Genomic DNA, 13,181 nt, shown 5'->3' with positions numbered 1-13,181 from the left:
AAAGTGAAGTCAATAACATTGGAGGATAATCTCCAGAGAGAGGTGTCACAGAAGCCAAGACTAATAAAACAATAAACTATCTCTTCCACAAGTACATGAGGCTGGTGTTTCTAGCTGGAGTCCATCTCTCTATTAAATATATAATAAAGAAGTATCTGACTACTCTTGCCTATACCTTCCAACAGAGTACTTGGTCCTTGACACAACCCTTAGAGCAGCAGTTCTCAACCAGTGATTTTTGTCCCCCAGGGGACACTAGACAATGTCTAGAAACATTTCTGGTTGTCACAACTGGAAGGATGCTGTTGGAATCTAGTGGGTAGAGGTAAGAGATGCTATCAAACATTCTGCAATGCACTGGACAGCCCACCACAACAAAGATTTATCCGAGCCAAAACGTGAGCACTGCCAAGGATGAGAAGCTGTTGACTCTTTTTGAAATAGTTCAGTTTCAACAGAAAGCAGTGTGGCATAGGAAGAGGGAAAAAAAGCTGGATCCAGAATCAGAAGCCCTGGATGTAACTCCTAGCTATGCCATTTACTAGCTATATAACCTCAGGCAACTTAATCTGTTATGTGTGTCCATTTCCCCACCTCAAAGGACTGAGATAAAGGGGAGAAGAATTTGCACAGAGCCTAACACACGACAAGTACTCAACGAATGTTAATTTTCTTCTATTGACTCTGTCCTCTGCTCCCCTTCTTCCTCCTTCCACTTATGTGATCTTCAGTCTTTCTTTTGACCATGTTCAGTTATGCTTTTTACTACATTTTAAAACTCAGAAATAGAGCAAGTAAGATTTAAGTATCCCTGTTACCTCAGAAGGCTTTAAAATTTTTAATTGGCAGACTGTAACTACCAAGTTAACAGCATAATCCAAGTAAATTTTAGTTTTTAAAAAATAGAACATTCCTCATTTTGTGTTGTCTGATGTTTCCTTGTGGCTAGATTGAGTTTATGCGGTCTCACAAGAACACAGGTGATATCATGTCATTCTCAGAGTATCACATCAGGAAGCACATGATGTCCATCTGTCCCTCATTGGTGATATTCTGATCCCACTTTATAATTACTTCCCCCACCCTGTCCCTTTGCCACCAGTAAGCAATTTATAGGGAGACACTTTAAGATCATGCAAATATCTTGCTCCTCATCTAATTTTCTTCCTGTAAAATGGAAAAGTCCAGCAGAAACCACTGTTACCAGGTTATCAAAGTCAGTATCACCAGGAATAACACTGACATCAAGAGCTCAGTGATTTGATACACTAAAAAGGACATGGTACCATTTCTGTGGTCCTTATGCCAGGGATACAAGACATTGGTCCAATCATGAGACACCACCAAACAGGCCCTAAATGAGACACATTCAGCAAAACAACTAATCAATACTCCTCAGGGCTATCATGATCGATAGAGATAAGGAAAGACTGAGAACTATTGCAGAGTGTAGGAAATCAGGGGGAAATGACAACTAAGAGCAATGTAGGATGCTGAGTGGGATCCTGGAACATAAAGAGAACATTAGTGAAATAATTACTGGGGAGAGTTGGAATAAGGTTCTTAGCTTCATTAATTGTATCGTATCAATGTTTTTAAAGTCCCCCTGGATTTAACATCCATTGGTATTTCTTGTCTGGTTCAATCTTTACCATTACAATTGCAAAGGAATGATTTTACAACTCCTGCACTGTAAGCAAGAGAACTCCTTTCTACCCATGTATTCATTTACTTACTTTACTTACCTTACTTAGAGACAGAGTCTTCTTTGTCACCCTGGCTGGACTGCAGTGGCACAGTCATAGCTCACTATAACTTGAAACTCCTGGGCTCAAGCAATTCTGCCTCAGCACCCCTCCAGTTAGCTAGGAATACAAGCGTGTGCTGATATGCCATGCTAATTTTTTAAATTATTTTTTTGTAGAGGTGGGTTCTCACTATGTTGTCCAAGCTGGTCTCAAACTCCTGGACTCAAGTGATCCTCCGTCCTCAAACTCCCAAAGTGATTTATTTATTAATTATGAGTATGGACTTATAAATCTCTATTTTTCAATGGTTCATTATTGAACTTATTTTGATGCTCAAATAGTCCCAGATTTGGCCAAAGGGAAACCCTTCGAGCTGGCTCTTCCGTCTTTGTGACACGCCCCCACTGTCTTTTTTGAGCACTTCTTTACTTTCTGGTATAGCAAGATGTTCCAGGTTCATCTTGTATCCATCCTGCCCACGCATAAACTTATCCATTTCTCTGAAGAGCCCTGGTTCCCTTGAGTGAGGAATGGTTATGAAACAGCAAAGATCTAGGTGATGGGTGTGTTTGTTGTTACTATGGCATCTTTTTAAAATTTATTTATTTATTTTTTTATAGAGACAGGATTTGATCATGTTGCCCAAACTGGTCTTGAACTCCCGGACTCAAGTGATCCACCCACGCAGTTTCCCAAAGTGTTGGGATTACAGGCGTGAGCAACCACACCGAGCAACTATGGCATCTTTGCTTCATGGTTCTTTCATTGGAGAGAGCCAGGAAATGTATGCATGTTTATACACATAAAAATATACATGGGGCCAGGCATGGTGGCTCCTGCCTGTAATCCCAGCACTTTGTGAGGCCAAGGCAGGTGGATCACTATCTTTTATTTTAATTTATATTTCTCTTATTATGAGTGAAGTTGAGCATATTTTCTTATGTTTAAGGCCATTTTTATATATCTTTTAGTGATTATTCTCATGTTTTTTGCCTTTTTAAAATACAGTTTATCTTCCCCCCCCCCCACAAGTTATTTATGAATTAGGGATATTAATCCTTTTTCTGTGATACGTTACAAATATTTTTTCCCAGTTTGCCATTTGTCTTTTGACTCTGCTTATGGTATTTCTGGCCACACAAACTTTTTAACTTATATGTAGACAAACTTATCTTTTCTTGCATCTATATTTTGTATGACAGTTAGAAAGCTTTTCACTGCACTGAGCTTAAAGAGAAATTCATCCATGTTTTCTTCTAACATATACTTAAGTTATTTATTTATTTATTTATTTTTAAGAGACAGAGTCTCACTTTCATCCGTTGAAGTGCAGTGGCACAATCATAGCTCACTGTAATCTGAACCTCGTGGCTCAAGCGATCTTCCCACCTCAGCCTCCCAAAGTGCTGGGATTACAGGGATAAGCCCCTGTGCCCAGCCCTAACATTTATTTAGATTTGTTTTTTACATTTAAATTTCTGATTCATTTGGAGCTTTCTCTTGAATATGAGAAACACATCTAATTTCATCTATTTTTTCCAAATGTCCATCCAGTTGTTCCAATATCATTTGTCAAAGATTATCTTTATTTCAGTGTTTTAAGATGTAATTTTATTATATACTAGATTTTACTTGTAGTTGGGTCTATTTTGAGACTTTCCATTCTTATGCATTACCTATTCTATTCTTTGTATCCTATTCCGTTTCTGTTCATCTACTCATGTACCAGTACTGCACTCTTATTTATAAAAGTTTTTGTGGTGTTTAGTCTCTGCTATGGTTAATCCTCTCTCAGAGCTCTTTTCAGCTTTTCCCTAACTATTCCTGTGTGTACAATTTGCTATATGAATTTTGCAGTCAACTTATATATATAGCTCAATGGGATTTTTACTGGTATTAAATTGATAAATTAACTTTGGAAGAATTGACATTTTCGTGATGTTGAGACTCCCCAATCAAGAACAGGGGATATCTTCTTAGTTTTCTACTTTGTCCTTCAGAAGTGTTTCACAGTTTTTTTTCACATGGGTTTTCGACATTTCTCAGGTTTATTCCTGTTTTAACTTTTCTGTTGCTATTGTAAATGGGGCCCAGGCTGGAGTACAGTGGCGTGATCTCAGCTCACTGCAACTTCCGCCTCCTGGGTTCAAGCAATTCTCCTGCCTCAGCCTCCTGAGTAGCTGAGACTACAGGCATGCACCACCACGCCCAGCTAATTTTTCTATTTTTAGTAGAGTTGAGGTTTCACCATGTTGGCCAGGCTAGTTTAGAACTCCTCACCTCAGGTGATCCGCCTGCCTTGGCCTCCCAAAGTGCTGGGATTACAGGCGTGAGCTAACTGGCTATTATGTATGAATGCTACTGATTTTTGCATACTAATTTTATATTCTGCTACCTTGATGAATTCGTTTATAGATGGTTTTATCACAGATTCTCCAGGGTTTTCCAGGTATACTATCATGCCATCTACAAAGAGAGACGTTTTATATTTTCTTTTTTTTTTTTTAGATGGAATCTCACTTTGTTTACCCAGGTTGAAGTGCAATGGTGCAATCTGGGCTCACTGCAACCTCCACCTCCCAGGTTCAAGTGATTCTTCTGCCTCAGCCTCCCGAGTAGCTGGAATTACAGGCACACACCACCACGCCCAGCTAATTTTTATATTTTTAGTAGAGAAGGGGTTTCACCATGTTGGCCAGGCTGGTTTCGAACTCCTGACCTCAAGTGATCTGCCCACCTTGGCCTCCCAAAGCGTTGGGATTATGGGTGTGAGCCACTGCACTCAGCCTTTATTTTTCCATTATTATGCCTGTGATTGTTTTCTCTAGGTTAAATGCATAGGCTAGCAAATCAGAACATTATATAGTAATGGAGACAGTAGGCATCATTGCTTTGTTCCCGGCCTTAGAGGAAATGTCTCTATGGTTTCCCACTAAGATGCTGACTCTAGAATTTAGATATATACATTTTATGATGTAAAGGAAACAGCCACCCCTTCTGATTTTTCTCAAGTTTTTATTAGGAATGAGTGTTGAATTTTGTCAAAGCCTTTCTCTGATCCATGAAGATAATCGTATAATCTTTATAGTAATATACTTTCAAATACTGAACCAACCTTGTATTCCTGCTATTAAATCCCACTTGATCATGGTGTACTTTTTTAAAATGTGGTGTTGCAATCTGTCCCCTAATATTTAAGACTTTTATATCAATATTCATAAGTTACATTAGTCTATATCCTCTTTTTTCTATGCTATCTTTATGAGGTTTAAGGTTATACCTGATAAAGATAGCATAAAAAAATCAATGTTATATTTATTTAATTCAATGTTATACTTGCTTCATTCAAAGAACTTGGAAGTTTTCCTTTATTATTTATGCTCTAAAACAATTTATGTAGCATTAGGACTATCTACCTGATCTCTAAAGGTTTGACAGAAGTTTCCTGCCAATCTATCTGGGCCTGGTGTTTTTGTATGAAGTAGTTCCTTCATAACTTTCTCTTTTCTTCTATGGAAACTGGTCTGCTTAAGCTTTCCATCTCAAATTGGCTCAATTTTATTAAACTGTACGTGCCTAAGAAATTATCCATTTCCTCTAGGTTTTCAAATTTATTTGCACAGGAATCTACTGTAGTCTCACAGTATTTTTTGAGATTTTCTCTGTATTAACAGTATTTCTCCCTTGTCATTTCTCATTTTGTGCATGTTTTTACTCCACTGTTTTGATTATTATATTAATTAATGGTGTTTTTTTTCCCCACAAAGAACCAAGATTTTGATTAATTTGATCCACTATTTTTCTGTTCTCTACTTTATTAATTTCCACTTTTATCTTTAGTAGTTTCTTGTGTTTTTTGTTGTTGTTTACTTTCTTTCTAGGTTTTTGAGTTGGGAATTTATTTTCATTATTTCATTTGTATTGATTTCATTATTTCATTTGTTAAACACTTGTTTTTAACATTATTCCATGGATTTTAACATGTAGTATTTTTGTTATCTGTAATTATTCTTAAAAAATCCTGTAATTTGTTTGTATCTCTTTTCCTCCAAGAGTTATTTAGAAGGTATTTTTTTATTTTTATATATATATATATTTTTATTATACTTTAGGTTCTAGGGTACATGTGCACAACATGCAGGTTTGTTACATATGTATACATGTGCCATGTTGGTGTGCTGCACCCATTAACTCGTCATTTACATTAGGTATATCTCCTAATGCTATCCCTCCCCCCTCCCCCCACTCCACAACAGGCCCCGGTGTGTGATGTTCCCATTCCCGTGTCCAAGTGTTCTCACTGTTCAATTCCCACCTATGAGTGAGAACATGCGGGGTTTGTTTTTTTTGTCCTTGTGATAGTTTGCTGAGAATGATGGTTTCCAGCTTCATCCATGTCCCTACAAAGGACATGGACTCATCATTTTTTATGGCTGCATAGTATTCCATGGTGTATATGTGCCACATTTTCTTAATCCAGTCTATCATTGTTGGACACTTGGGTTGGTTCCAAGTCTTTGCTATTGTGAATAGTGCCGCAATAAACATACGTGTGAATGTGTCTTTATAGCAGCATGATTTACAGTCCTTTGGGTATATACCCAGTAATGGGATCACTGGGTCAAATGGTATTTCTAGTTCTAGATCCCTGAGAAATCGCCACACTGTCTTCCACAATGGTTGAATAGAAGGTATTTTAATTTCCAAGTAAAAGTGTCTTTGCTTTTTGACTTTTAGTTTCAGTTTTCATTTCCAGTTTTATTGCATTGTGATCACAGACAATAGTTTGTAATAATTCTACCTTATGGGACCTACCCATGTTTTCTTTGTGCTCTAGTATATGACGTGTGATTAATTTTTATGAACATTCTATGTGTTTAAGAAGATAATATATTCTTATCAAAGTTCTCTGCATATATTTTAAATATTCTTTATATTTTCCACCTCTTTACAATCTGTGCTTTATTTAGTTATCCTCAGCTCTGTATTCCACTTTACTAATTTTCTCTTTAGCCATGTTTTGTCTACTGTTAAACCACCTACTGAGGTTTTCATTTCAAGAAGTTTTCTTTCATTGTTTTCTAAATCCATCCCTTATTTTGTGAGTTCTATTCCTTCATTTACATCTTCAAATATTTTAAATACTAGGTCAGGCAGAGTGGCTCACACATGTAATCCTGGCACTGTGGGAGGCTGAGGTGGGTGGATTGCTTGAGCTCAGGAGTCCAAGACCAGCCTGGAAAGCATGGCGAAACCCCATCTCTGCTAAAAATACAAAAATTAGTCGGACATGGTGGCACATGCTTGTACTCCCAGCTACTCAGGAGGCTGAGGTGGGAGGATTGCATGAGCCCAGGAGGTTGAGGCTGCAGTGTGCCGAGATCGCCCCACTGCACTCCAGCCTGGGCAAGAGTGAGATCCCACCTTTAAATAAATAAAGTTAAACACTGTATTAAGTATTTGTGTTAAATAATTAAAGATTTTTTTCAGATTGCTCTAAATCCTTGAATATGAATTTTCCCATTTCTGTTTGAGTCTTTCTTGCCACAGGACTTCTTTATGTGTTTTATAATTTTTTACTCTGAGTTCATCTTCTGTGGAACATTTTATCAAATGAACTGCCTGCATATATTACTGACATGCTTAACAAATTTGTAGAGGATAAAAAGGTGATTAATATGGTCAGCAGAATCATACAAAATGATCTTGATGAAGTAAAACAAGATGAATCTAAAAAAGGTGACAGTTAACAGATATAAAGTTTGTTGTTTTGGTAGTTGTTTTTAGAAACTGGGTCTCACTATGTTGCCTAAGCTGATCTCGAACTCCTGGCCTAAAGGAATCCTCCCAAAGTGCTGGGACAACAGGTGTAAGTCACCATGCCTGGCCTATATATAATTTTTAACATGGATTCTAAAAGGACTTCATAGATAAAGGAAACTTAGCAACTTATCAACATATACAAAAATAAATATAAGAGCAATGAGACTACAATATAATTTTGCTACCAAAAAGCTGATTTTGCATTAATGGAAAAATGAGGGAAATATTAGCATTACTCTATCCTAGAGTCAGAAAACATCTGGAACACTGTCTTCAATTTGACAGTGTTCAAGCCTTCAATTTGAGGCATGAAACTTTAAATAAATAATTTAAATGCTAGTTTCAATCAAATCTTGTCTATAGAATGATTCAAGTTACAACTCATGCAACAAGTCATCTCAAAAAACAGCTATAAAGGCAATCTTGGATAATTTCAAAGAAAAAAAAATCAAAGAGCAACACTGCATCAATTCCTAGTTAGTACGTCAGATAACACACACTAAGATGCACCTTCCTTCAATAACTACAACATTAACACATAAAAATTCCCTTAAAAACATAATACTCATCAACTGACAGAAAAAGGAAAAAAATCCCATGATACTCAATGTCTTTACTTGTTTATACATATACCTTGAAGAGGGATTCTTTTCCAGGCAGGGACCTGGATAGGATGAGATCACTTACGGAAAAAGGAGCAGTATATCAGCTGAGAAAGAACATTAGGGAGAATAAACAGCCTAACATATAAGGCAATTACTATCCCATTTTATAATCCTACACTTATAGTGAAAACAGAGGCCCTAATTTTTACTAATAATTTCAAAATATTTTGCCGCTTATAAACTTAATTTCTTTACGGAAAAATACAGAGAAGCATCAAAATGCAAAACTAATGTCTCAATCAGTAACTATAGTCTGGATATTATCATCAAATAGGATTGTTCTGAGGACCATAAAAGTATACTAATTTGCTTTTATAAATACAGTTGTAAAAGCATTCTATTCTTAAACTATTTCAGGTTTAAACTTGGTCACAAATGCCCTCAAGTAGTCTATTTCTCTCATTCCCTCACCCCAATTTCTTTACATCTATAAATTATTATTAAATAAATCCTTGTCTCCTACAGTGAATGGGGAGTATATGAAGAAGCAGCGTAATTTTTCTTTCTCACATGTCCTTTGAATGTGTCATCATGCCTGACATTTACTTTTAGCAGAACATGCTTCCTAATACTCACATCACCTTCTCTCAGGGTTTGAAGAAATTCTTGCAGTTTGTCTGCTGTTTTTTCTGCTGCTAGAGATAAAATCTTCTGGTCCATTGTTGCTCATATCACAGAACTACAAGGGAAAAACGTCAGAGGTGGGTGAAGATTCCAGAAATAAACAAACTTGATTTGTTTTCCTTCCCTGTTAACTGAATATTTCATACCTATTATGCAATGGGTGCTCAACAAACTTAGGACTATCTTTAAGTAGCTGATTCTTTTTTCTTCTTCTTCTTAAGCTCAGTGGCAAGATGATTCTTAACCTAACCAAAATAATCCTGAAAATTCCCTGGAATTGCCTTATTAGGAATCTGTATTCTAATCAAGTGGTTTCATAATTTTTGCCCACACTTGTTACCATCTACTCACCATACTACCTAGAACAAAGCTTCCATTTAACAGAATATCAAGTATGTAATACATTATATATTACCATAAGCATGTAATAAAGTATTTGACAAATAAATGAATAAACCAATAGCACTATAAATGCTATGTGCCAATTAAATGGTATAAAAACAAGTGAGAAGGGGAGCCCAAGAGTGTGAGGCTCCAGTGAGCTATGATCATGCCACAGTACTCCAGCCTAGGCAACAAGGTAAGACCCTGTCTCTTAAAAAAAAAAAAAAAAAAAAGAGGCCGGGCACCGTGGCTCACGCCTGTAATCCCAGCACTTTGGGAGGCCGAGGAGGGCAGATCACGAAGTCAGGAGATCGAGACCATTTTGGCTAACACGGTGAAACCCCCGTCTCTACCAAAAATACAAAAAAAAAAATTAGCTGGGCGTGGTGGCGCGCGCCTATAGTCCCAGCTACTCGGGAGGCTGAGGCAGGAGAATGGCGTGAACCCGGGAGGAGGAGCTTGCAGTGAGCGGAGATCACGCCACTGCACTCCAGCCTGGGCGACAGAGCGAGGCTCTGTCTCAAAAAAAAAAAAAGAAAGGAAGAAAGAAAGAAAGAAAGAAAAGCTGAGAAGTTAACAAGGTAAAAGATGTAACTGTGTTCTTAAATGTCAAGGCTTCGCAGCAGAGGAAAGCTTGAACTGGAACTTAGAGATTAAATATAGGTAGTCCAGACAACCAGGTTGTATACATTATGGAGAAGGGTATCATGAAGAAAGGCATTCATACGGGAAATGAGAAATTTCTTTGGGGAAAATGAGTAAAATGGCTGAGGTAGAATCCAAGTAGGAAAATAGTGAGTAGGAAGGCTGGAAAGATAGGCTGGAAGTAAACAGGTTAAGGAATTTAGATTCTATTTCGTAAATTACTGAGAACCATTAAAAAATTTGAGCAAAAGACAATCTCACAAGATTGCAAGTGTTTGAGGAAACAGAACCTAGCATCTTTGTGCAGATTAAAGTGGGGAGAAGGTAAGAAGAAACAGCAAATGCTAAGAGACCACTTGGAAGTTATTTTAGTGGAAATGATAAAGACCTGTACTAGGGTGGTGACTGAAGAACAGAAAAGATGGGATGAAATGGAGGCACATGAAGCAGATAGAATTCAGTGAGTAGCTATGAAAATAGAAGGGGGAAGTACAGCCTAGTAGAAAGAAAATCTGTTCCTCCTCTTCTTCCTCCTGTGTTTCCCGTCTCCATAAATGGTACTATCATCCACTCAGCTGCTCAGACCAGAAACCTAGGTAACATTCTTAACAACTTTGCCTTCATCCTTCACCACATCCATTACCAAGTCCTGTCAATGTTACCTACTAAATATCTCCCAAATCTGTCTACTTTTCTCCATCTCCACTACTGACACATTACTCCAAACCACCACCATCTCTCACCTGAACTACTGCAATCGTTTCCTAACTTGTTCCCTTCTACGCAGCAACTAAAGTGATGTTTTTGAAACACAAACCTGATTATGTGACTTATCTTCCCTCCATGCCATCCTCATCTTAAAGCTCTTCAGTGGCTTCCATTGCTTTATCAGTCCAAAACCCTTAAGTAAGGATAAAATAAGTCCTGCAAGTTCTGACCCATGCCTACCTCCCTTTCATCACTCTGCTCCAGCCATGCAGAATTGCTTCCACTCCTTCAAATCTCCAAGTTCTTTCTGCCACAGGCCCTTCCACATGTTTCCATCTGGAACTTAAATAAATATTCCTGCTTCCATCCACTGCCCCCCAATCTTTTATTACTAATTCCTACAAATCCTTCAGATCTCAGCTCAATCCACATCTCCTCAAAAGCTCAGTCTAGGCCAGGCGCAGTAGCTCACGCCTGTAATCTCAGCACTTTGGGAGGCCAAGGCGGGCGGATCACGAGGTCAAGAGATCCAGACCTTCCTGGCCAACATGGTGAAACCCCGTCTCTACTAAAAATACAAAAAAAAAAAAAAAAAAAAATAGCTGGGCGTGACGGCACGCACCTGTAGTCCCAGCTACTTGGGAGGCTGAGGCAGGAGAATCACTTGAACTCAGGAGGCGGAGGTTGCAGTGAGCCGAGATCGCGCCACTGCACTCCAGCCTGGCAACAGAGGGAGACTCTGTCTCAAAAAAAAAAAAGAAAAGCTCAGTCTAGGTTAAACGTTCCCCTAGTACATCCTCTCATGGCACCAGTAAACTCTCTTACATACTGTCACTAATTTTTAATATTACATGTGTAATTATCAGATTAACAAATGTTATCTCCCACTAGACTATAAGTCCCGTAAGGACACGGGCCGTAGCTGGTTTTGTTTATCATTGTATCTCCAGCACTTAGCACAGTAACTAGCTCAAACTAGGTAACAAATATTTGTTGAACAAATTATTGAACCCCTATAATAGGGAAAACACTGAACCCAGCACTTTACATTCATTAACATGACTCCCACACCACCACCTACTAGGTAGGTGTAATATTAGCCCCATTTTGGATGAACAACTTTTGGGATTCAGAGATTAGGGAATTTCCCCCAAGATTAGAAGGCTACCAAGTGGCAGAGAGAGAAGTGAAACCCGAGTCTGTCCAGCTCCAGACTCCAAGATCCCATGCTTTGAACTACCGGATGCAAACCGGACACACCAACCTAAAAAGGTGTCCAGCCAGAAGGGGCAGGCGGCTTCGGAGGGGAATACATTTAAATCAACCTAGGCACATTTGCTAAAATCATCCTAAAACCAGAGGTAAGACCAGAGGCGGGTGGCTGTGAATTCCCTGAACGCGAAGTAGATTCCTTGCCAAGAGACGCTGGGGAGCATCAGAGATCTGAAGCCGAGATCCGAGAATGGCAGAGCCCCGCCGGCGGGAAACGCCGCGGCCTTCCCTTCCGGGTTCTTCAGTTAACAAGCCGTGAGCGCAAATACAAAAACTATAACACGAAGCAGCTGGTGATGGAGACCGCGACCGGACAACAAATGCAAAGCAAGGTTAAGGGAAATTTCTCAGAAGTAAGAGCTGACTCTCGGCCAAGGGGGAAGAATTTAACAGAAGGGGCTCCGACCGAGGCACACCCCTAGGAGGGAACTGCGAAAGCTGAGGCAGGCGGCGGGAGACAGCGGAGCGCGTTTTCCACGCCAGAGAAAATACCAGAACGCCAAGTCAGGACAGGAGCCTCCTTTCCCCCACAGAACCGCTCCCTCCCAGGGGCCCAGTCCGACAGCCCGAGCAACTCGCGAGCCGCTCTGCACTCACCTCGGGCCTCACCTTCGCCACAAACTTCCAAAAAGCCCGCTCAACCCAAGGCCGCCACACTTCCGTTACCCGTAACAACAAGATCCGCCCCCACGGCTCACTTCCGCCGTCCGGGTGCCTGCGGGCAGGGTGTACCATGAAGACTGAAGGGGGGCCGGGAAGCGTGCGGGAGCGTCCCAGCTCACAGTCGGAGGGGGGCGCTGCCTGTCCGAACTCGCGCTCGGGACCGCCGATGAGCACGCGCGGTGGGACCTGAGCGTGCCCAGCGCGGTGTCCCGACAGGTTCAGCTTCCCTCGTGTCCTGTTGAGGGAGTAGTCAGTGCGGGAGGGGACTCACAATTGGTGGCCCCGCAGGTCTTGGCACTGGAAAAGCCTGGAAGGCAGAGGCGGATTTCATACTCCACCTTGTGCCAAGGAACGGTAACCCCTCAGATGTAAGCCCCCTGTGGCTAGGGGTCTTAATGGACTTTTGGGAGTTGTGGTTTTTGCTTGTTCTCTGTTTTGTTTTGTTTTGCGCTCCCCTTGCGTAACCCCAGCGTTTATTGCATAGCCTGGCAAAAGCAGCGAATATTTGTTAAATGAACAACTGACAGTGGGGCGAACACCGACAGAGGGTGGGCCGAGATTCTATTTTGGGTTGAGGGAGCACCTTGCGCAAAGGGTCTGAGAGCAACGAGCAAGCAACAGAGCCCCTGGCCAGTTCAGAAGGCGAAGG

The 13,181-nt window shown here is 40.1% G+C and overlaps 1 protein-coding gene across 19 annotated transcripts in view; it reads right to left on the bottom strand.

Moving 5' to 3' along the window:
- Positions 1 to 12,649, bottom strand: part of FANCI (FA complementation group I) — a 73,382-nt gene extending 60,733 nt beyond the window's left edge. For 10 of the 19 annotated variants that reach the window (XM_055098951.2, XM_055098954.2, XM_055098953.2 and 7 more), the window contains exons 1-2: positions 12,467 to 12,548; positions 8,813 to 8,915 (exon numbers count right to left, since the gene is read on the bottom strand). In XM_055098951.2, the coding sequence (XP_054954926.1) occupies positions 8,813 to 8,896 (84 nt within the window). In that variant the 5' untranslated portion in view covers positions 8,897 to 8,915; positions 12,467 to 12,548. Of the gene's footprint in view, positions 1 to 8,812; positions 8,916 to 12,466 lie in introns of those variants that run through there. The other 9 variants (XM_008973879.4, XM_008973878.4, XM_008973883.5 and 6 more) reach the window with 5 other exon arrangements.
- Positions 12,650 to 13,181: the final 532 nt, after the last annotated feature.

This window comes from Pan paniscus, chromosome 16 (genome assembly GCF_029289425.2).
Source record: "Pan paniscus chromosome 16, NHGRI_mPanPan1-v2.0_pri, whole genome shotgun sequence".
Classification (NCBI taxonomy): domain Eukaryota; kingdom Metazoa; phylum Chordata; class Mammalia; order Primates; family Hominidae; genus Pan; species Pan paniscus.
Note: the sequence above shows the minus strand (reverse complement) of the source record. Positions and strands in the feature narration are given on the sequence as shown.